The sequence below is a fragment of the Enhydra lutris genome, unplaced genomic scaffold (assembly GCF_002288905.1).
Source record: "Enhydra lutris kenyoni isolate GAN:26980312 unplaced genomic scaffold, ASM228890v2 scaffoldscaffold1, whole genome shotgun sequence".
Classification (NCBI taxonomy): Eukaryota; Metazoa; Chordata; class Mammalia; order Carnivora; family Mustelidae; genus Enhydra; species Enhydra lutris.
Window position 1 is genome coordinate 54382801 of NW_019154085.1, and position 23602 is coordinate 54406402.

Consider the following 23602-nt stretch of genomic DNA (forward strand, 5'->3'; position numbering starts at 1 on the left):
ATTTGGAGAGAGAGAACGATTCCTTCCTCGCAAGTGAGCAGGAAGAGGGGGTGGGGGGGCGGAGTGGGGAGGAGGGGAAGAAGGAGATGGAGAAGCAGACTCCCCACTGAGCAGGGAGCCCCACATGGGCCTGGATCCCAGGACCCTGGGATTATGACCTGAGACGAAGGGAGACTCTTAACAGATTGAATCACCCAGGTGCCACCCGTCCCTCACTCTCCCTGAAACAAACAAACAAAACAAGTGCTTGCTATGGAGACTTCCCCCTTGAAATTGCGGTGCCATGCAACCCTAGCTAGAAGAAAACTTTTTTTTTTTTTTAATTAAGTTCCCTTAATTACAGGAATTATAGTAGTCACTAAGAATTATCTTCTATCTCTTTGTGAAAGGATCAAGGCATGGTTTCTTTTGACTTTTAGTCTGTCAAGTGTAGATGCTTAAGGACAGGAATGCCCAAGTGTTGGCTCTTGGCTCTAGTGAGAGCATCATTGGTGGGGGGAGCCCAGGAAGGGAGTTGTGCCACCATCTGAATTAAACCGGCACCAAAGAACGTGAAGTGAACGTGAGACTCACTGTCTCCATTAGTGACAGCCTTCCACTGTTCTCCTTGTGGAGGGGATTAGCAATGGAACACGTTTTCGAGTAGAGAGTGCAGTTTTGTGAGTCACACAATACGGTTTCTTTTCATGGCATTCTTGACTTTATCCTGTGTAAGTATCTTCAGTTGCCTCATACCTTGCTTTTCTTTCTTTAATTCCCGTCGGAAGGTGACTTTTATGTGGTCAGTTCCCTCATCTCCATTTTTTTATGTGTTGTTTTTGGCCCATGATAACGTCCTTATTTTATGTTTTGTTTTCTAGCTTAACATCGGTTCGGAGTCTTGCAGGGTCCCTCTCTACCGTGGGGATTGTTATCTGATAAAAATCCCAATTCACTTCTTTCTGTTTCCTTTTTGTTTTTCTTTGTAGGCTAAGAAATGGCATTTCAAAAGGCAGTGAAAGGGACTATTCTTGTTGGAGGTGGTGCTCTAGCAAGTGTCCTAGGCCTCTCTCAATTTGCTCATTACAGAAGGAAGCAAGTAAGTATTATGCATGTATTGGTTATACTATGAAACTTATATCTGTTAAAGAACTGCATTCGGGCCATGTTAATGGTTTTGTTTAGAAATTACTGTCTTGATCTGACAGGCACTAATTTAGAATACTCCCTTAATGATTCTTGACTACTGTGTGTATATAATTTTTTAAAAAGTGAATTTCTTTATCAGAAGGCATTACATTACTTAGCTTCTATTTTGGCTCTCTGGTTTTAAGAGAGTGCCTCATTTCCGAAGGCCAGGTTTTGTTTATCTAGACTTCCTTGTCCAATTCATGCAAATTTCTGGATACCTTCTGTGTTCCTGCCAAAAGTTTGTCTTACTAGAAGGCAGGCAGGCCTCTGAGACAGGAAATGGAAAAGGGCCTAGACAAAAGACCCAACATTGACTCTCGGTTTTATTTCTGAAAGGTTTACTTACTCATGGAGCATTACTTTATATTGGATCACGTCTTTAATGGGAGAAGGCCATGAAATGAGATTGGTATGAAGTTTCCAAATAATTTAAAGTGCTCAGTTTATTTTCATTTTTTTTTCCCCTTTGCACTACAACTATGCCAAATGGATGTCAGGAAATTATTTTGGTGACTGCTTTTGTTCTTTTTCAGCTTGAAATCCTGGCGGCCGCCCCGGTGGTCAGGATTACTAGTCTCCTGTTCTCCCTTCCCCGTGTCTCTAGGGTATTTTTCGCTATCAGCTCGGTGGTATATTCCTGACTCAAAGATGGAGGAGGTAAAGGAATTAGGGAAGCTGTTGCAGTTGGGCTCGTTTTGTTCATTACTGTGAGAGCCTTTATGCCATGGCTGGTCCTGTGCCTGTTTTTTCCTTTGTGCTCTGAGAGTAGAGCCGGCCACATTGCTTGGAGTCCCAGGTTCTGAGTGAGAAGTACTACTTTAAAAACTCTTCCCGGGAAGAATCAGTTCGATGACTTAGAGTTAAAAAAACAAAACAGAACAAAACAAAAAACCGGCTTGTTTTTAGTGCTTCCTCCTAAAGACAGAAGGAATTGAATAGGCCGTGTTAGTCTTTTTCGTTCTTACTTATGAGCACATCGCCCTTACGGTTTCCCTAGGTGGATATCTTGCAGGTCCTAATTGACTGACTTGCTCTGAAGCTCATCGATACTCACGGGTTATGCTGGGTACACTGTTCCTTTCAAAATATTGCCTTGGTTGCTTAAAAGTCAGTGTGAAAAGATGCCGCTCCTGCTGTGAGGTTATTTCAGAACTGCATTTCGGTTTGAGACGTGGGCTTTAACGGATTAGGTTATTTCTGCCATCTTTACCAGGCAGGGCTATCCCAAATGACACTGGCAACTGCCGGCGCCAAAGGTCACAATATCTAGTATGATAAGTTGTTGCTAAATTTGTACACAGTTTATGTCTGTTAACCGCAGCAGCAAGCGTGTTCTACTTCAGAGTTTATAAGTTAACTTTGTGTTCAGATTATACTGTTTCATATGTTTTATTTGTTTCATTTTTCTTTTTGCTTTTTTTTTTTAAAGATTTTATTTATTTGACAGAGATCACAAGTAGGCAGAGAGGCAGGCAGAGAGAGAGAGGAAGGGAAGCAGGCTCCCCGCTGAGCAGAAAGCCCGATGCAGGGCTCGATCCCAGGACCCTGAGATCATGACCTGAGCCGAAGGCAGAGGCTTTAACCCACTTAGCCACCCAGGTGCCCCTGTTTGATTTTTCTTTAATCTCACACAATAAACAGTTGATACTGTCTCTAATCAATCACATTAAGGGTGAATTTTCATCAGTAAAATCAAGACAAAACAAGAATCTACTGATTTCTGGGTCATTTTGCCATTTTCTCCTTCCTAAGTTAGACATACTGACTACCCTAATGGCCAAATGAAATGGATACCAGCAGTTTCAAGTCATTTATAATTTTAATCTGACAAGTTCTTTTGAGAAAAATCACCATAGGCATATTCAATCAATGAGTTGCATAAGGCATTCATCCAAACATGTGCATTCTTTTGTGGTGATTCCTGTCCCCTAAAGCCACGGCCTTGAGCGCATTTTGCGTGGCAGGTTGGGATGTAGCCTTAGGGATTAGCAACAAAGAGAGAAGAGAGATGAGGGAGGAGAGGAGACGACTCTTTTGGGCCATTGACATAAAATGACCAGAGGCCTCAGCTGTCCTCTCTCAGAAAATATCTGCCAATCAGAGCCATTCTGGGGGACTTTTCAATGGTCAGGAAAAATCTGCCCCTGATACCGATTATTTGGCTACATTTTGTAGAAGCTGTGTCTTTAAATGTGACTCGGCATGCTCCATTTTTCTGCAGAGCCATGCTTAATGTATTGGCTTGTGTCTTTATATTTTTTTCTTCCAGTTTTCTAAGATGATTCTAACTGATGAACTGTCCTCCTTTAAGAAGAAATTGGTGTCGAAAGTCCAAGACGCTGACGTATTAGAAAGCCATCTGTCGAGTTCAAGTTCAGGCACATTTTGCTGGCATTCCTGCCCCGGCAGCTCTGTCTCCCCTGGCTCCTCGCTTGTGCTCCTTTGATATTCTGAGCACAGAGCTTCTTTCCTAAAGTACAGGCAGGGATTGTATTCTAAATACAAACCGCTTGATTCTAGAAGTTGGTCAACAGTTAAAGCACATTTGACAGAAAAGGTAGTGCTACCTGTCAGCATTTAGGTGCCAAGTCAGCTCACTTGAAAACTTTTAAATCAATTCTACAGTTAAATTAGCTTATATTTGCAAGGGGGATAATGAAGGAATGCTATTCTGTATCCATTTATTTGATTAAATAGAAAACACTATGAAATCAAGTAAGATACTGTTCACTTACCTTTTACCCAGCTGCTTGAATAAAAGCTATTGTAGGTGAGGAGATAGAGACAACTGTGGAGACCCTAGCATTTCTGGAGACAGGTCAGGCGTTAAAGGTAATAGCAATGATTGTTTAGTCTCACGTCACAATGTGGCTTTCCCTCATACAAGCATATTATTAAGATTTGTTATTCAGTGATCAGTAGTGTCCATTGTTGACCCAAGGGGAGCATAGAGATTTTTTTCTTTTAAGATAAATAAATCAGAGTTAGAAGGGATGGACTAAGGAGATATTATTATTATTATTATTATTTTCTTTTGGAGCTGGAGCAACCTGAATTTTCCTATTACAGTGAGGAAGCTGATGAAGAGATGAATATTGGCTGACTTTTTTTTTGACTGTATCTACCTGCAGGAAAGGAGGTTTGTGGCCACAGAGAGTATCCACTTTCCAGGCTCTCCTCAGTGGTGCATGTAGGGTTTTTTTGAGTGGTCTTGGAGAGGCTTCCTATTCATTTTCCTCCTTTTATTGCCTCACCCACAAGTAAGTGATATAAGTGTCCCCAGAGTCTTCTTGATGTTCCTCTCCCTTGATCAGCTATATGCCAAGGGCCAGGGGGCTGAGTAATGGCTCTTGTCATCGCAGTGGGTATATACCACTGTCTTAAATCCCACTAGGAATGTGGCGAGCAAATATCTCTGTAGTGGTGTGCAGATTTTTGAGAGCAAGTTATTAGTCATTCACTATTTAGTAGAAGTCAGTTTAATAATAATTTTACTTGGAAGGGACTTGGAGGGTATCCGGTCTTCTCGGGACAGGATGCTCTTTTAGTGATTCCCTCATATCAAGTGAAAGAGACGTGTCACTTCATAAGAGAGTCTCCTTTTCTAATTTTGAATTGATGAGACAACAGAGGGGAGTTTAAGTTAGGAGAGAGGGTCTTGGGTACTTTCAGAACCAGTGAACCTTCGTGAGGAGCGGAAGTGGGGAGTGTAAAGCCAGGGCTGCATGAGGGGTCCTCACGTGGGTGGGAAGAATGTGGGCGGCTGGGGGGAATGGGGACAAAAGCAGGGTGGGAGTGCAGAGATTGGACTGAGGATTACCCCAGGCTTTTGTCTTTCATTATAGACCAATGGCATTTTTTGAAACTTTTTTTTTTTTAACTCAACATTTATGTCATACCTTCTAGGTCTAACTGGAAACACTGGTGTGATAGTGTGGGCTTCTTTTTAACCCCAGTGGTGTGGTTGATGTAACAAAGATCTATTTCAGTCTGAGGGTGTGCCCTCCCACGTAACACATGCTGGGTTTGTTCCTTCCATTACCCACTCTGAAGGTGTAGTGGGCTTTGTGAGCCAACTGGAGGTGAGGACTGAAAACCACTGAAAGCTTTCTCAAAGCCCGGATGTGAAAGTTTTCTTCTTTTTTTTCTGCACCAGACTGAGGTAGGGAATGAGCTTCAGGGTATGGCAATCAAGGTCTCTTTTTAGTTTGAGGAGTGATTGTATTAGAATCAGGGAATTCAGAGATTCTCACTGATCAAATATCCTTCCATTCCTGAGTGATAGAACGTAAAGGATGAGAGCACCATCTTGGCAAAGATTGCATACCTCCAACGCTTGGCTCTACTGAAGAGCTAAGAGACTATGGTCAATTTTCTTAAGTTCTCTGGACATCATTTTCCTCTGTCTGTAAAATACAGAGAACAGTGGTGCTTCCCTCTGAGGAATGCTGAAGAGCAATAAAGCCTGGAAGAGGTTCTGGAACATAGTGAGCTTTCAAAAAGTCTGAGCTAGTAGTGGATCCCCAGGTGATAAGAAGGTACAATGTGAGTCTAAGGTGCAGGAAACTTGCTCTTGTCATGGGTGATCCTGGCATTCAGGGTTACCTTGTTAAGACTTGGAGGTCAGCAGCACTGCTATGTCCTTCATCTGAGGTTGTAGGACAATGGCCAGACAACAGGTATACAGATACCTTATGTTTTCTTTTAGCCTTGCTTCCTGATCGGACGATGAGCCAAGGAGCAGGAGAACAAAGCCAGTTATTAACTTAAACTCTTTTCCTGTTGCAAGTAGTAACTTACTTGAAGTTCCTGTTGTGTCTTCTCTTTCTCTACTTGGGTCTTTATGAGTTTTGGCAGACTCGGTTTATAGGGCTGATGTTTTTCTAAAAAGTTATGTGAATACAGTATTCTTGGTAAATTAATTTTATAATAGTAGAATGCTATTTGTTGGACGCCATGATGAAACATTCTAGAAAACAAACAATATTTAAAAAGGCCTGCTTTTTTTTTTCCCCCCTCTGGAATTCTCTTGTATTATTTTAGCTTGAAGTGGAAAGCAGTTAGGCTTATTACTTTCCAGAGTCAGTGAGGTAGTAGGAGTGATTGCTGACAGGATGTTCATGCTTTGTAAAATAGCCTCTGACTTTGTAAGAGACAGCAATTTATACACCTTGAGTGTCCTACAAAATATTAGAGTTCACTCTGTGTGTGAATTAAGGGAATGTGAGAAAATGGTAGTGGTGATGTGTTAGGTGAGTTGAATTACAGGTAAAACGGTATTACCTTTGTTGCTAGTATCATCGAAACTCGGGAAGAAAAGTACATATGCTAATGAGAGGCAAAGTGATGCATGAATAATGAAAATCCATAGGAATTTTGAAAACATTGTTTTAACTCGTAATTTCAGTCTCTTCTCAATGCATTATTTGTAAGAGATTCTAATAAAGCAGAGCTTTTTGACTGATAATACTAATGACTCAAAATACAGAAGAAAAGATTGGAGAAGGAGTAAAAAATAGAATGGTCATCTCTAGTGAAAGTAAGATCTACTTTGGGACTTACTGCAGTGGATCCCTGAACGGGCAGACATTTAGCTTCCTGAATGTGTCTGTTACACAGTGTGGAGGAGATTCAATGAGCCTGTTAATGTGCTCAGGTCATGCATGTTTTCAGGACTCCACTTCCTTCATAAGGTAAGGTTAATGTCACTGACTCCCAGGCTTTTTCCTGCTGCCCAGCACCAAGTCAATACATACAAGCCAGTGATCTCAGTACCTGACACAAAGCGGGTCTTTAGTATCTAGGACTTTCCCTTCCCCTGATACAGGGCGTGAACATTTGAAATAGACCTAGCCCTGTTAGACATACTAAGAATGCAGTAGCACCAGATTTCTTTACATGGTGGAGCTTTTGGTTGGCACAGTGTGGCTTATATTAACTGCCGGAAAGAGAAACTGGTAGAGGATAGAGAAACGTGAAGTTCAGGTGAGTATCTATTGAAGAGAAATAAAAATCATGAGCAAATGCTGGTGAAGGGTGTGGAGCAACAGCTACCCTCCTTTATTCCGTGAGAACACAAAATGGTACCGCTACTTTGGAACACAGTGGGACAGTTTTTTATAAAACTAAACATATTCTTACCATTTGATCCAGCAGTCACTCTCATTGGTGCTTACCCCAAAGACTTGAAAACCATGTCCGCACAAAGATCTGCACAGGGATGTTTATAATAGCTTTATGCATAATTGCTAAAACTTGGAAGCAACCAAGATGTCCTTCAGTAGGTGAATGGATAAATAAACTGTTGTACATCCAGACAATGAACTATTATTCAGTGCTAGAAAGAAACAAGCTATCGTGCCATGAAGAGGCACATAAAGAAAAAAATGGCAGTGCAAGAACTCCACTGTGGGTTCTCCAAAACTGCTGGAGACAGTAAAAATGATCAGTTATCTGGGGCGTGTGGAGCATGAATGGGCAGAACATGGAGAATTTTTAGGACAATGAAACTCCTCTGTATGATATTATAATAATGGGTCTGTGTTATTATGCATTTGTCTAACCCCATAAAATGCACAACAGCAGGAGTGAACTCTTAAGTAAATTATTGACATTATAATGTGTCAGTGTAGGTTCATTCTTGGTAAATAATGTGCCATTCTGGTGAATGACGTTGATAAAGGACATGTATGTGTGGGGGCAGGGGGATATGGAAAACCCACGGATCTTCTCAATTTTGCTGTAAACTTGAAACTGCTGGGAGGAAAAAAAAAGCCTTTAAAATACACAAATACATGAATAAAACTTGCATAGCACTTAGGACATGATGTCAATTAAGAAATTTCACATTCTAAAAATTCCACTCCCACATGACTTTTCAGTAGTATCTTTGATTGGATGTAACTACTTAATTTTTGAACATGCTTAATATCTTTAAGAATTTAACCTCAGTTATAAATATTCTTCTGGTTCCTAAACTAAAGAGTGTCTGTGGGGTTGAAATCAATGTAAGTCTTCCTGAGCACTGATGTAGCTCGAATTGTGACATGACATGCCTGCTTTATGTTTCCCAGATTGCTTTTAACTCTGAGTCAATTCCAGCTACCAGACTTGTTTGTTCTAAGTAAATAATCTTCCATCTCCAGAAGCATTTTTTCCATAGGTTCATAAACAGCCTTTTTCTTAAAAAAAAAAAAAAAAAATTACAAAGTTCTGGAATAGCAACGGTTCTTAAACAGTCTTTGTTTTCGTTGATAATGTTTAGGTGGGGTACCATGATGCTAATACCATACAAAGAATGCATATTAAGGAGGACAGAAGGGACCAGTGCTTAAGGAACAGGCTCCTTGGTCCCACCTGCCTGCTTGAAGAGCTATTAACTTCAACGTTACATCAGATATAAAGCGGTTTTGTGGGGCTTGTGTTTGTTGCTCTGTCCTTTGGAGCTTCTTTGTATGTGCGGATTTAATTTTCTATAAATGATGGGTCCTTATCCACCAGAGGAAGATTCTGAACTGTGTATGGACTGTACGCAGGGTAGAGGAGTTGTGAATTTCAGGTTGTAATATATATATTACGTAATATATATATTACATAATATATATATATGTAATATATATATCTGAATATAACCCATAGTTATGTATTAATTAGAGCATGCTAATTGGTGTAATCAACAACCCCCAAAGCTCACTGGGTTATCACCATGCAGGTTTATGTCTTGCTCACAATACAGTTCGGTGAGGATGGAGGCGGGGACCTGCTTCTTACAATGACTCAGGGATCTATGTCTCTTTATTCCAGTGGTTCTGCCATATTATAGGGCTTTTTGACGCACCGGATCATTTCCAGCCAACTCTCAGGGAGGGTGGGAAATGCCCTGGAGGAAGAGGAAAAGTTTTAAGCATCCAGCCATCACATCTGCCTCCTGACTTTAGTTTCTAATCCAGTTGACAAATGAGTTGCATTTCTTTTCATGAGAGTTTTATTGTTGGAGTTTTTGCCAAAGACTGTGGCATTCATTTGCTTCTCTTATGCAGAACCCTGTGCATAGATTCCTGGAAGAACTCTTTTTCTCCTAGAAGCACAACTAAATATGTTGGGGCTGTGTCTGATATCTAAAGCTTGATGAGGATTCGGAATACACTATATTTTCCATAAGGCCAGTTTGAACTATTCTTAACTACTCTATATGGTTAACTGTTTCTTCAGAGCCATGCTTCATCAAAGCACTAAAATTATGCAGACAGAGCTGGAAATGTTCTTTGAAGAGCATCCTATCATCTTCCTTATAATTTTGGTTTTTATTTAACACTTAGCTCCTGAAGTGGGGCCATGGCAATATCTTTGAGTTATAACTCACATCAGGCCTTCGAGGAGTTTGTGATGCTATTTTATGGCTGGCATACAAAATCAGCGAGGTTAACTGTACTTCTAGAGGTCACACAGTGAGTCAACAACTGAGCTATGATTAGCGTTGACAGCTGGTGAGCTTCTAGGCTGTTGCTAACTGAGCAACATTGACATTCATTCTGATTTGACTTTGCATTTCATTTTCAACTATTTATTCATCTTGAGGGCTCTTTAAGAAACTTTTTAGGGATATTGTGGGACTGAGCAAACTTTCTATAAATGCTTTGGGGAGAGTCCTTCAGCTCCCTTTCCTTCTCCCCATCTTCCAACTTCATAGTCAGATTATGTTTATGTTCGGAAGGCTTTTTGTAGGTAAAGTTTGGTCAAATTAAGAAGAAAATAGATGCTTTATGTTAAGTTAGGCAACATTAATTTTACTTCCTTTATTTTCTAATTTGTGGTTTTTCAACGAAGGTCTTCTGAGATCTAATTATATGCTTGTGAGTACAAATAGAAATGTTATAAAAAAAAAGTATATATTTGAAGAAATAATTCGCAGAGAAATGGAAAGTACGCATCATATATTTGACCCAGAACTATTTTGAACATCAAATTAAAACATAGCTGAGGGCCATCTGGATTGTCAAGCTTGGAAATGATCGTTGGGCTCATTGGGTCAGTATTTTATTTACCTTCAAGGGATGGGAGAAGGATGAACCTCCTGTATCCACTTTCAAACATATGTCTTAGGGAAGTTTTTAAGGAAAAAATGCTACTTCATGGAACTTGATGGCCCAGGGTTGCTGGCCACAGGCTGTCCACAGTCCCAAGAACTTCTGAGTTCACTGACGATCACCAACAGCTCCTTGCTGGTGCCAGAGAAGCTGACAGATCGAGGGGCCCAGGTAGTCTACATTTATAGGCAAAGAGAGCCTAGCACAGCTGAAGTCAGGGGATGTGAAGTCAAACCTTAAATCAAATTATGATTCTCTCAGTTACTTGCATAAGGAATAACTGAACTCACTTACCTCGGTGGTCAAAGGGTGCCTGTGTTCTGTGGTAATGATGAGACCTATAGGAGCTAGCTCATTAGACTGTGCGGACCAGTAGCAGCCCAGCCAGCCCCAGTGCCGCCTCTTCCTTCCCTGGCCTCCCTGAGCTCAGCCTTCCTTTCCAGATCCCCTAGTTCTCAGCAGGCTCTTAGGATTGAAGAGCAGTATCAAGTTGAGACACCTCCAACTATTATCATTTCTGAAGTATTTATTTGAAAACCAATAAAATGTATCTCCCAAACCTCAGATCATGTAGTCAGTTATGAAGTGAGCTTATCTGAAGTAGATTCAAACAGAGCGAAAGGATTTTCCCTCTTCTTCAGCTATAAAAAAAGTTTCACAATTTAACAGTTTGGATATATCATGATTGCTATTAAGAGAGTGTCTCTGTGATTTCTCAAATGAATCGCAGCCACATAAAGCCTGGACGGCACATTCAAGGTGAGCTGGATCTCTGATCTCAGTCCCCCCAGAAGGAAGGACTTGTTTTCTCTTCTCTGGTCTCCAGTGGAGATGACAGTCTACTGATTAGCAACTGTTCCTACAGAGTAATCGTGAGTCCCTCCCTGAGGATGTTCACAGTGAGAAATGTTGCTTGCTGTCATGTAAGTACAAGAAAAAAACATCATTGTTTAGAATCACAGAGTGGTTCAGGAGGTGAAGGCCATTAAAACATTTTAAGATTTGCCGTAAGGAGATGCAGGTTGCATCTTCTTTCTAGGAAAATACAAATATTGTTGGTCTTTTTTAGTGACAACAAAACGCAAAGCAATTTCCCTAAAATCTAACAGTTCCATTAGCAGTATGTGATTGAATCACATGCTATGGGAGAGAGTGAGAGTGATAGTTGCAGTATGAAGTGATTTGCATGAAACCCTACTTTATACTCCAATTATTACTGTACATGATTACAGGACAACCTGGTTGTTAATTGCCTGTGGTCTTTAAATATGCACTTCTTTCAGAAATAGACACTAATTATTAGATCTTGTTTTCGGTCTCACCTGAAGTTGCAAATGTCTAGGATTTTTTTTTTTTTTTTAATTTGCAAGTCTAATGGTGCACATAGTAAAACTGATCTCATTCTGAATCCTGTTCTGTTCCCTGGGCTATAAACCCTCAAAGATTATGAACTTGGCTTTCAGTTCTCTGTAGGTGTTCACAGGTACCAGTCTCTTCACAAAAACCACACGTTTGCTATCAGAATTCTGGAGGAATCTTGTCTTTTTAAAACATAGACGAACATTTGCTTACAAGTTTAAAAAAATTCCTATTTCTCCATAGACCATCATAATTAAATATCAGAAATAAAAACATCAAAGTAATATTAAATATTCTCCTAATTCTACCAGGATAAGAATTTTTTTGTTTGGGAGCTGTGTTGGACTTCTTGGACTCTCATTTCTTCTGGCTTCAGTGGTGGAATCGTAGTATTGGGCTTTTCCTGTTTCTAGCCTGGGGTCGGCAGATGTCTCTGCCTATAGGGGCTAGAGTGGGTGATATAAAAGCGTGAAACCAGTAGAGCGAACCCTGCACTAACAAGACCACACAATTTCTGCCCAAGGGATCCATGCTGTTGCAGCAGATTCATTTCAGAAATCACTGTTATATGAAATATAGCAACTTTTATGTATTGGATATGCAACACTTTTTTTTTTTTTTTTAAGATTTTATTTATTCATTTGACAGAGAGAGAGATCACAAGTAGGCAGGGAGGCAGGCAGAGAGAGAGGAGGAAGCACGCCCTCTGCGGAGCAGAGAGCCTGATGCGGGGCTTGATCCCAGGACCCTGGGATCATTACCCTAGCCGAAGGCAGAGGCCTTAACCCACTGAGCCACCCAGGCGCCCCTGCAACACATGTTTTTAAGAAAGTAGTGTGCTGCACAAATACATTAGGATGACTTCTGGTTTTAGCACATGCTGTTCCCACTTCCTTTCCTGTCATTGTTACCCATCTAATGCCTTGTAGTCCTTCTTCCTGTAGTCCAGGAAATCTTCTCAGGTCTGGATGAAGTGTGTGTCCTGTGGCCTTTATAGCCTCTTCTCTATCTTTAATCTGCCTGTTAAGCAATATTATGATTGACTGTTTATCTTTTTGTTTTGTCCTCCAATCTATAGACCTGCCAAGGACCTCTAATACATATTGATTGGATGAGTAAGTGGTTGTGGGTCAGGTGTCTTGTCAGGAATAGACATGTGAGTTTTGGTCTTTCACATGATTTAGGGTATGTTGCCGTTCCAAGGTTTCTCCCAGAATCTCTCGGTCAGTCTTTTAATGGGGTTTAACTCCCAGATTCCTGCTTAATCAAACTGCCTGGAGGAGAGCTGGTCTGAGAAGACTTGGAGCACAAACACCTCTGTTCTTAAAGCACGTTGCTACTTACCACCACTGTTTTATTCTGGCTGCTTTTCTCTTCTTTATTTGCCATCAGCCAGCATATTCTAGGGAAGGTAGAGTGCAGATGTGTTTTTGTGACTCAAAGCCATATGAAGCCATATGAGTCTCTCTCTTGTCATAATTATAAGTACGGCCTTAGGCTGTGTTTACTGCCTCTAAAATAAATTTGGTACTTAGCTTCTCAGTTGCAACACTTCCCAGCTTTTATGGGGGAAAATATAAACAGAAATAAAATGTTGTTTTAAATGTGGTGTCAGAAATTAAATAAATTACCCTCAATAGTGCTGTATCTTTAAAAAAATTTTTTTTGGAACAACTCTTCAGGAAAGCATCCACAACAAAACCATGGTAAAAAAAAACAGAAACTGGGCGCCTGGGTGGCTCAGTGGGTTAAGCCTCTGCCTTCGGCTCAGGTCATGATCTCAGGGTCCTGGGATCGAGCCCCGCATCGGGCTCTCTGCTCAGCGGGGAGCCTGCTTCCTCCTCTCTCTCTGCCTGCCTCTCTGCCTACTTGTGATCTCTGTCTGTCAAATAAATAAATAAAATCTTAAAAAAAAAAAAAAACAACCAGAAACTTTCAGAGTGCGGTAACTGGTGATAGCTCACCCTATTCTAACTGATAAGTCTGTCTCTTTATTTTTTTCTGCCATTATATATTGTCTGTGTGGTGTAGTTGTATAACACGTAGTCTGTGGGCAGGCTGTGGAGGTGCGGTTCCCAGCTCTTCTGTATCTGAGCTGCATTAATCACCAGCCAATTACTTGGCTTTTGTTTGTCTTAGTTACTTCTTCTGTAATATGGAGATCACAGTAGTACTCAACTCATGGGGTTATTATGAGGATTAAATGAGTAGAAAAAAGTAAAAGGTTTATAACAGTGCCTGACATATAAATACTAGATACATATTGGCTTTTTTTTTTTAATGGAAGAACAATTGATGTATAGTATTGTATTAGTTTCAGGTGTATGACATAGTGATTCAGTATTTATATACACTACAAAATGGTCACCACAGTAAGTCTAATTACCATCTATCACCATACAAAGTTGTTAGAATATTATTGACTGTTTTCCCTGTGCTGTACATCGCATCCCTGTGTCTCCTTTATTTTATAACTGGAAGATCATACCTCTTAACCCCTTCGTCTCTTTTTGACTATCGCTCCTACACTCCTTCTCTCTGGCAACCATCAGGTCATTTTTGTATCTTGGAATTTTTTTCTATTTTGTTTGTTCGTTTGTTTTGTTTTTTTTAGATTGATACAGTATTTGTCTTTATTTTACGTAGCGTGATATCCTCAAGGTCCGTCTATTTTGTCACAAATGGCAAGATTTCATCCTTTTCTATGGCTGAGTAGATACAGGTACAATATACAGCTAATTAATATATATATATTATATAAATTTATATATATATATATAAAATGGAGTATCTCACACACACGCAAACACTTACACATCCTACACCTTTGTTACCCATTCAACTAATATTTTCATTTTCTTCAGCTGAATACCCAGAAGTGGAAATGCTGGATCATATGGTATTTCTACTTTTAAATTATTTGAGGAACCTCCTTACTCTTTTTCCAATTTATACTCCCACCAGCTGTGTATGATGATTCCCTTTTCTTCACATCCTTGCCAACAGTTGTTCTTGTACTTAAAAAAAAAAAAGTTATTTATTTATGTATTTATTTATTATTTATTTGTTTTAGAGGGGGTGGCTTAAAGGGAGAGGGAGAGAGAGAATCTTAAGCAGGCTCCGTGCTCAGTGTGGAGCCCGATGCAGGACTTGTCTCACAACCCTGAGATCAGGACCAGAGCCAAAATCAAAAGTCAGACACTTAACTGCTGAAGCCACTCCAGCACCCAAACAGCTTTATTTATTTATTTTTTAAAGAAGGCTCCATGCCAGCGATGGAACCCAGTGTGAGGCTTGAACTCACAACCCTGAGATCAAGACCTGATCTGAAATCAATAGTCAAATGCTTAACCAACTGAGTTACAGAGGTGCCCCTTATATTTTTTGATACTAGCCATTCTTTTTTTTTTTTTTTTTAATTTTTAAAATTTGTTTGTCAGAGAGAGAGAGAGAGAGAGAAAGCACAAGCAGGGGGAGTGGCAGGCAGAAGAGCCCGAGGGAGAAGCAGACTCCCTGCTGAGCAAGGAGCCTCATGTGGGACTCAGTCCCAGGACCCTAGGATCATGACCTGAGCTGAAAGCAGCCACTTAACTAACTGAGTCACCCAGGTGTCCCGATATTAGCCATACTGAGAAGTATCAAATGATATCTCATTGTGGTTTTGATTCACATTTCCCAGATGGTTAGCAATGTTGAGCGTCTTTTTGTGTGCTTGTTGGCTCTCTACACACGTCTGCTTACTTTTTTTAAAGTCAAGTTTATTGAGGTAGAATTTGGGGTATAATTTACATTATGTGGTATAATTCATCCTTTATAATATACAGTTCTATCAGTTTTTGTAAGCCACATACAGTCATATAACCAGCACCACAGTGAAGATACAGGACATTTCTATCCTCCCCCAAATTTCTCTCCTGTTCTTTGTGGTCAGTGTTGCCCTCCCACTGTCCTCAGACCCCGACAGTCCGATCTGTTTCCTGACCCTATACGTTTGCTTTTAGAGAATGTCACGTAAATGGAATCATGTCATAAATAGACTTCTGAGTCTGTCTTCCGTAAAGGCCCATGTAGTCAATGTTTTAGGTTTGCAGGCCGTACCATCTCTCACTCTCTCTTTTTAAGATTTTATTTATTTATTTGACAGACAGAGATCACAAGTAGTTAGAGAGTCAGGCAGAGAGAGGGGGCAGGAAGCAGGCTCCCCACTGAGCAGTGAGCCCGATGCGGGCCTTGATCCCAGGACCCTGGGATCATGACCTGAGCAGAAGGCAGAGGCTTTAACCCACTAAGTCACCCAGGTGCCCCGGCCATACCATCTCTGTTGCAACTTCTCTACTTTGCTATTACAGTCATGTGCTATCCACGAATGATTGGGTGTGGTTATGTTCCAATAAAATTTGGCTTGTTAAAACAGACGGCAGCCAGATTTGGGTGGTAAACCATAATTCACTGACCCCTAACTTAGCAGAGTGCATTTGAGATCCAGTAATGTTGTCAGGTCTATCAGTGGTTTGTTCTTTTCATTGCCAACTATCGTTCCATTGCATAAATACACCACAGTTTGTTTAGTCATTTACCAGTGATAAATAAAGCCACTGTAAACATTTTTTGTGTGTGAGCACAGCTTTTGATTTCTCTTGAGTAATTATCTAGGAGAGGATTGCTGGGCTGGATGATAAGTGTGGTTTACTTTTACAAGAAACTCAACTTTTCCAAAATGTCTGTATCATTTTGCATTTCTACCAGCAATATAAGAGAGTTCCAATTGTGTTGTATCTTCACCTGCACTTCATGTTGTCCAATTTTTTTTTTTCTGGTTAAGTTCAGCCTACTCTAAAAGACTGTGAAGAATCTTAGAAACTAGAATAAAGATGCTTACCTATAACCTAACTTAAATTGGAAGCTCTTGAAGGCTTTTACACATGGAAATGGCATGATTTGGGTTTTAAAATGATGACCCCCAACTGCAGTATGGAGACTGACTTGGAGGTGGGCATGGTGAAAATGTAGAGACCTGTGGGAAGATATCAGATTAGTAGAAGGAAAAGGGAACAGACCGTGACTTGAAAAGGGACAGCGAAGATGAAGTGGCTGGGCCTGAGATTTTTTTAGGACGTGGAACGGATAGTACTCAGTGGTTGATCCGATATGGAACTTAAGAGAGCAGCCCAAACTTCTAGATCCAAAATGGTTCCTTCCCTGATGAACACTGACAGGGAAAAATTTTCAATTTTGAGATACATGTGGGACATCCAAATGGAAGTGCCAAATGGGTAGTTTGATGTCTGGATTCTGGAATAGGGGAACAAAATTGGAAGTCAGTGTGGTATAAGGTTATATGACCATGTGGAGGTGGAAGAAATTCTCTAGAAAGGCCCAAGAGGACCTAAGTGCTTAATGTTGAGGAGTAGAGAGGGACCTCTGGAGGAAACTAGGAGAGAGTGCTTAAGAGAGGCTGGAGAGAGAGAGAGCTCAGCTCAGTTGTCTCTCAGATGCCAAGGTGAGTGAACAGAAAGTTGTGTGCTGAGGTGACAGCTAACATGAGGGATAAAATGTGCTGACTGGATTTCGCAGCAAAGTGGACATGAGTCAGTTTTGGTGGTGGTGGTGGTGAGGGTGGTGGTGTGTATGTGAAAATGCAGATTAAAATGAATTGAGGAGTTGGTTGAGTGAGTAGGAGGTGAGGCAATAGAAAAAGCAAGGGTATACAGGACTTTCCAGAATTCTTAGGATGGTAAAACATATGTAAAAGGCATTTTTTATTCTTAAGGTGAGATGGGATAGAGTGTCGTGTGGGTGCGGAAGGATGAGAGAAGGGACAAAGACAGAGAAACAGTGCAGTCCATGGAATGAGAAGCCCATAAGGCATGAGGGGTGCCCATCAGACCCAGCAAACTTGCTGAGGAAGAAATTCAGTTGAGTTTAATATTCATAGTTACGACCTGTTAGCAGAGTAGAACAGGGGCCTTTTAGTGTTACCAAGTTCTAATGACTTATATAAACATGATATAGTCCTTAAATTTATTTCTTGAGTATTTCTATAAAACTTACCAAGCAGAAAATGTCAGATTTTTTTTTTTTTTTTTTTTTTTTTGGATGTGTGAAAATGCTCTGGCAGTTTAGTCACTTGTCAGTCTTATGTCCAAGTACTACCCATCTGTCATGGCCCAGTTGAATCCTCAAATGAAAGACCCTCCCTCCTTGACCAGAACGGTCATAGCCTGGTACTTCTTTGCTTTACTCTGGCATTTTGTTCTTTCTACATACTTTTATATATATATATATATATACTTCTTCTTTTCCTCCTCCTCCTCTTTCTTTGATGATAGAAGGCAAAGCCCGTGACAAAAAAATGTCATGTTCCCCCCAACCTAGCAGTTAGATAGTTAGGTTTATTTAGTTCCCATAAATGTATGTAAGTATGTATGTAAATGTGAACATGGGGAAATGGGAAATGGTTATTAGTAGATAATGGGAGGAGTTGTGTAAAGGAGAATAAGATTTTTGTGGCATGTGTCTGGATCATAAGCCTGAAAAATTATGGCACCTGATTATAATCTTTTGTTTTTATGAGACTTGGTAAAGTAGGATTTAAAAGTTCCCTTTTACCTGCCATTAAATGATCAAATTATTTAATAAGTAATAGCAACAACTCTGTGGTGGTGCTTTACAGTTTACCACCTACACTCATCTCATTCGTCCATCAGATTGAGCACAACTCAGAGATGTAGAGCTAGAGACATCACAGGGGTTTATCCCATTCTACAAAGGAAGAAACCAACGCCCAGGGAGATAATATGTCAAAAGTCACATATTGGTAAAGAAGAGCGCTGAGACCAAAGCCAGGAACCTCTGATCTGGGTTTTGTTTTTTTTTTTTAAGTGTCCTTTCTGGCTTCTAGATTTATTTTTATAGAAATCCAATAGGCCTGACAATAATTAAATTCAATTTTAAGCAACAACTTGGTTTATTTTATTTAAATGGATAAAAAAAATCACTTACCAGAACAATATCTTGTTTGGAGTTAAGATCACCTTTTCCTGAACAGTCTTTGGCCTTGTGGTTAAAGAGCTTCCTCTGTGGCTCCTACAGCAGAATGGGAAAAACACTGCCGGCATCACACTGATGCTGGGATTTACAGGAAGGAAAACAGAACTTACATACCTGTGGATAACTAACTGTTAGAGCAGCTCTAGCCAGCACTGTTCACTATAGTGATTAAATCTAGTATTAGCATTTTACTCATCTGTTTGTCTGGGCTTTTGATTCTGCTTTCTGGCAACTACTTTTTTTTTTTTTTTTCAAGACCATTTTTTATTAAGGACAATAACTTACATTCTAATGAAAGAAAAACTAGAAACAGGGAAGGCCATTATCCTTTAGGGGGGCTTAGCTGGCTTTATTTTATTGTTAAAGCCTTCAAATATTGAAATAGTGTATACTAAATATATAAAATCTAGAATTTTATATTAAAATATTTAATGGGGAAGGCTCTGACTAAAATCCTTAAAAAAAAATTATTTGCATTGGCCATAGTTGATCATTTAAATACAACAGTAACTTTCATTAAACAGATTCTTTTTTGATTATACCGACCTAAGCTCATAGACCTCCAAGCTCTAAAATCTATTTTTGCCAGAAGTATTAAAGAACGAAAGACATACACTTTTAAGAAATTGCAGAAAGGCATAAAGTGCTTTTTTCCTCCTCCTTTCAACACTTTTAAATGTTATCTGAATGAATTACTGCTATGGGGTAAAACATTTCCTTCTGTTCTCCTATAAATTGTCTTTGACTAGGTATTTGGGAATTGCTGTACAGTGTGGGAAATAGTTGAACTTGGCTGTTTATGAAACCAAAACAAGCATTTGAGATACTGAATCTGAAACCAGGTGTTCCCTGCCTAAATGGTTATGGCTTATTAAAACACAACAAAAGAGAAATACCCCCCCCCCCCGCCCCCGGGATTGTAAGGGCTTTTCTTTTCTACAGGGCAGTTAGTCCGGTGGGTCTATGTGGACTGTGGACTACGGTCTAGCTTTGGTTTTGCTTGTCTCCATTACACATCTCTTCTTCCGGCATACTGTCAGGTGTATTGCATTGGCATTCCCATGAAAAACTAAAAGCTGACTTTGGACTCTTAACACCAGGTGAGCTTGGCCTATGTCGAAGCAGCCGAGTACGTCACAGAACCTGTTAACAGGGAGCCTCCTTCCAGAGAAGCTCAGCTACTGACCTTGCAAAACATGTCTGAATTCGACATCCTTGTCATTGGAGGAGGAGCAACAGGGTGCGGCTGCGCACTGGATGCCGTCACCAGAGGTGAGTCCCCACGTGGGTGGATGTTTTCCAGACCGAGGTTTCCTGTCCCCCACCCTCGCCCCCAGTCAAACACTTGGTGTGCGCTGTAGACTAGTAAAGTCACGTTCCTGGCACGTTGCCGGATTTTCCAGCCTTTGTGAAACACCTTCATAGTTTCTTAATCTAGGCACTCGCACAATTTTAAAATTAAACATAGCTGGTATTTTATGCGTAAAATTTCTTTAAAAAGAAATTTCTTTAAAAAGAAAATTTAACTTCCTATGAATTCATGAACTTGCTCTTTTTGCTTATTTCTTTCTAATATCCTAAAGTAAATGTCTTTTAATGAAATAAAAAATATGTATCCTATGGTCTGAAATCACATTTGTGTCAGGGAAGGGTAGAAAAGACTTATTAAAATGAGTTAATCTATTAAAATAACTCCTTTTTCCTGTATCTCTTAAAAGCATTTCTTCCAGTGAGATATAGACTTCAGTTTAGGAAACTTGAGTTTATTGTGAATTCATGACGGAAAAGAAAGTTGCTAACCTGTAGTTCTATCTCAGCCACCCAATTCGTCAGCATTGGGAAAAGCATGTTGAGAAGCTCTTTAAAAACGGAAACATGGGGGCACCTGGGTGGCTCAGTGGATTAAAGCCTCTGCCTTTGGCTCAGGTCATGATCTCAAGATCCTGGGATCGAGCCCCACATGGGGCTCCCTGCTCAATGGGAAGTCTGCTTCTCCCTCTCTCTCTGCTCCTCCTTCCCCCTGCTTGTGCTTGCTCTCTCTCTCTCTCTCTCTCTCAAATAAATAAATAAAATCTTTAAAAAAAAAAAAAACGGAAACATGACATGTAAAGAAAGAAATTCTAGTATGGAGCACCAGTGCTCTTCCATGTGATATAGTTAATAAAATAATTTGATTTTTGCCTGTGGTTATTATTAGTGTGGAGTTTGGGGTGAAGGAAATCTGGGTACATATCCTATCTCAGCAGCTTTATTAGATGTGTTTATAGTTATGGACACATACACATGCACTCACTTGGGCAAATTCCTTAATTTCTGTAAGGTTCCTCATCTTTCCAATAAGTTAAAAATACCTTCTTTGAATGATTTTTGTGAGGATTAAATGTGAAATCATGAAGACGGCTTTTGTGTGCTTGTCACACAAAATAGAAGTTCAGTAAGTTGCAGATAGTATTTATAGCCATTATTATTATTATTATTATTAAGTAGGTTCCACATCCAATGTGAAAGCTGGAACTCATGCTCCTGAGATTTAAGAGTCGCATGCTTTACCACCAAGCCTACCAGGTACCCCTATAACTGCCATTATTAACATGAAGGCAAAATACTTTTATTTTTTTAATTATTATTTTTTAAGACTTTATTTATTTATTTTAGAGAGAGAGTGCTGGTGTGTGTGAGAGCCGGGTAGGGGGAGGTGGATGGGGAGGGGGAGAAACACAGCCTGTGGAGCCCACATGGGGCTCCATCCCATGACTGTGAGATCATGATCGCTAGATCAGGACCTGAGATCACAACCTGAATCGAAAACAAGAGTGGGATGCTTAACCAGCTGAGCCACCCAGGTACCCCTAAGGCAAAGACTTTGAGAACCAGTTGTCCTAGAGAAATAATCTTTGTGGTATCCTTGGATGTATCCAGTTGGTCTGGGCACTGCTGCGTGGAACTTTGACTCTGGGTTGTTTTAGTTACTGTATAATGTTCCAGATTTCTTGTGGTGTCATACTCAGTGGTAATGATTTATTCCATGGAGCAGTTCTTCTCAGATTAAGTTACTGCCACATCCTCCCTAGACTTATACTTGGTTGCCTCACATACCTGGTAGAATTTACTTTTCAGATATGAATACATTTGGCAAGATTTAGGCACAGGCACTACGAGCGGAAAGTGCCCTAGATTTACTGTATAGCATAGGATCCACACTGAAGTTTTGACCCACCAAGACTTCACAGCTTAGGTCCTTTTTGTCACTTTTAAATCATAGTAAATTCAAATATAGCCCTTGGAATTTATTGTGTTGTCAGGCACTCCCCGATTTTCATAGAACTCCCTGTTTCTGTCCCTGGTTCGTAATTTGTGCCACATTATCCTCGGACATACTAAAGCAGCTGGAAATAATGGTTGTAGTTACCTCGAGGTATTAGAACTCACCTCTCTCCCCTGGAGGCTTGGGAAGGAGTGTGGAAAGGGAGGTCATGTTGCTAACATAACGGGCGGTCTTGTTAGAGGCTAGTCCTCCCAGGAGTTAGAATTGACCAGGTGACAGTTTTCTGTCCTAGCAGATCATTTCCCCAGTAAGATTCAGAAAAATCTATTGTTTGGTGTTTCCTGTTATGTTCATGTTATGTACTGAAATATATGGCAGTTTTTAAAAAATTTTAGTTCCAAAAAAAAAAAATTTAGTTCCACGAATATTCACAGTCTGCCTGTTGGATGCATGGCATTCGCAAGATGCTAATGAGCGCTCAGACTGGATGGGCGGTCGACGCCTTGAAGGTGCTCACAGTTCTGCTCGTCTGTGTAGACAGAATGACATCACGGAGGATATGTGCCTTTCAAAAGGCGTGTGGGCATTATGGTTCTATAAAGCGGAGGGTCGTTATATCTGCAAAGGGTGGTCAGGAGAAAGAAAGCTGCTATTTAGCACAGGTAGAATTTTAATAGGCAAACGTTGCTTCGTGGAAGCGTCGCAATCTGAGCGCACGTGCGGGGGGGGGGGGAAGATCGTGGAGTCAGCGCGTGTGGCAGAAGGCACATTTCCCTTTGGAGCATCGAGCGGTTGGAGTAAGGTATGAGAAAAGTTGGGGAGGTGGGACTGGGCCTGGTACAGAAGAAGGCCTTTGGACTATACTGAATAGGCCACTTTGAGACACTGAAGAGCATTGGATTTGGTGACGAATAGATTGGCCGTAAGGAAGGAGCTGGCATGGGCATAAGCTTTTAAGACATCTAGAAACAGACAAAATAGCAAGGAGGTAACTTGATGGTGTAGTAGGATATAAAGGAGGGAGGCAACATGTGCGATTGTTCTCTTCCTTCCTGCATCCATCCATCCATCATTCCTTCCTTCCTTCCTTTTGTTCTTTTTCTTTCTTCTTTTTTTCTTTCTCTCCTTCCTTCCTTCCTTTCTTCTTTCTTTCTTTTTCCCTCCCTCCCTCCTTTTCTTTCTTTCTTTCTTTCTTCCTTTCTTTCTTTCTTCCTTTCTTTCTTTCTTCCTTTCTCTCCTTCCCCTCTCTCTTCCTCCTCCTCTCCATTCCTTCAATCCTTCCTTCCTTTCTTCCTAGAGGAACAATCTGAATATTTCTGTGGACTCAGAGGAAAAAGCCTATACAGGAGGAGAACCTTTATATGCCAAGAATAGGAGGCAACGTGTGGAACAATGATAACAAAAATGTATCTTAGGTTTGGTAGGGAGATAAGGGACATCTCTCAGAGACAAAAATAAAGGGTAAAGATTCTAAGATATAAAAAAGGGAGCCTCTGTGACCAAGAAGAACTGTTTTTATTCACACAAGCACAAAGAGAGATGTTCTACTTACCGTGGGAGTAGGAGACTTCGTGTAGAAAAGATTTAAAACTACCATGTGGAGAATGTGATAGGGAATAGGGGTCATTTGCTGTGGTTAGAAAATGTAAATTTGTTTTCTATGCAGGATATC

The 23602-nt window shown here is 40.4% G+C and overlaps 1 protein-coding gene across 2 annotated transcripts in view; it reads left to right on the forward strand.

Moving 5' to 3' along the window:
* Window positions 1–23602, forward strand: part of LOC111145161 (glycerol-3-phosphate dehydrogenase 2) — a 140098-nt gene that overhangs the window by 37201 nt on the left and 79295 nt on the right. For both annotated transcript variants that reach the window (XM_022499864.1, XM_022499873.1), the window contains exons 2-3: window positions 969–1078; window positions 19766–19937. In XM_022499864.1, the coding sequence (XP_022355572.1) occupies window positions 977–1078; window positions 19766–19937 (274 nt within the window). In that variant the 5' untranslated portion in view covers window positions 969–976. The remainder of the gene's footprint in view (window positions 1–968; window positions 1079–19765; window positions 19938–23602) is intronic.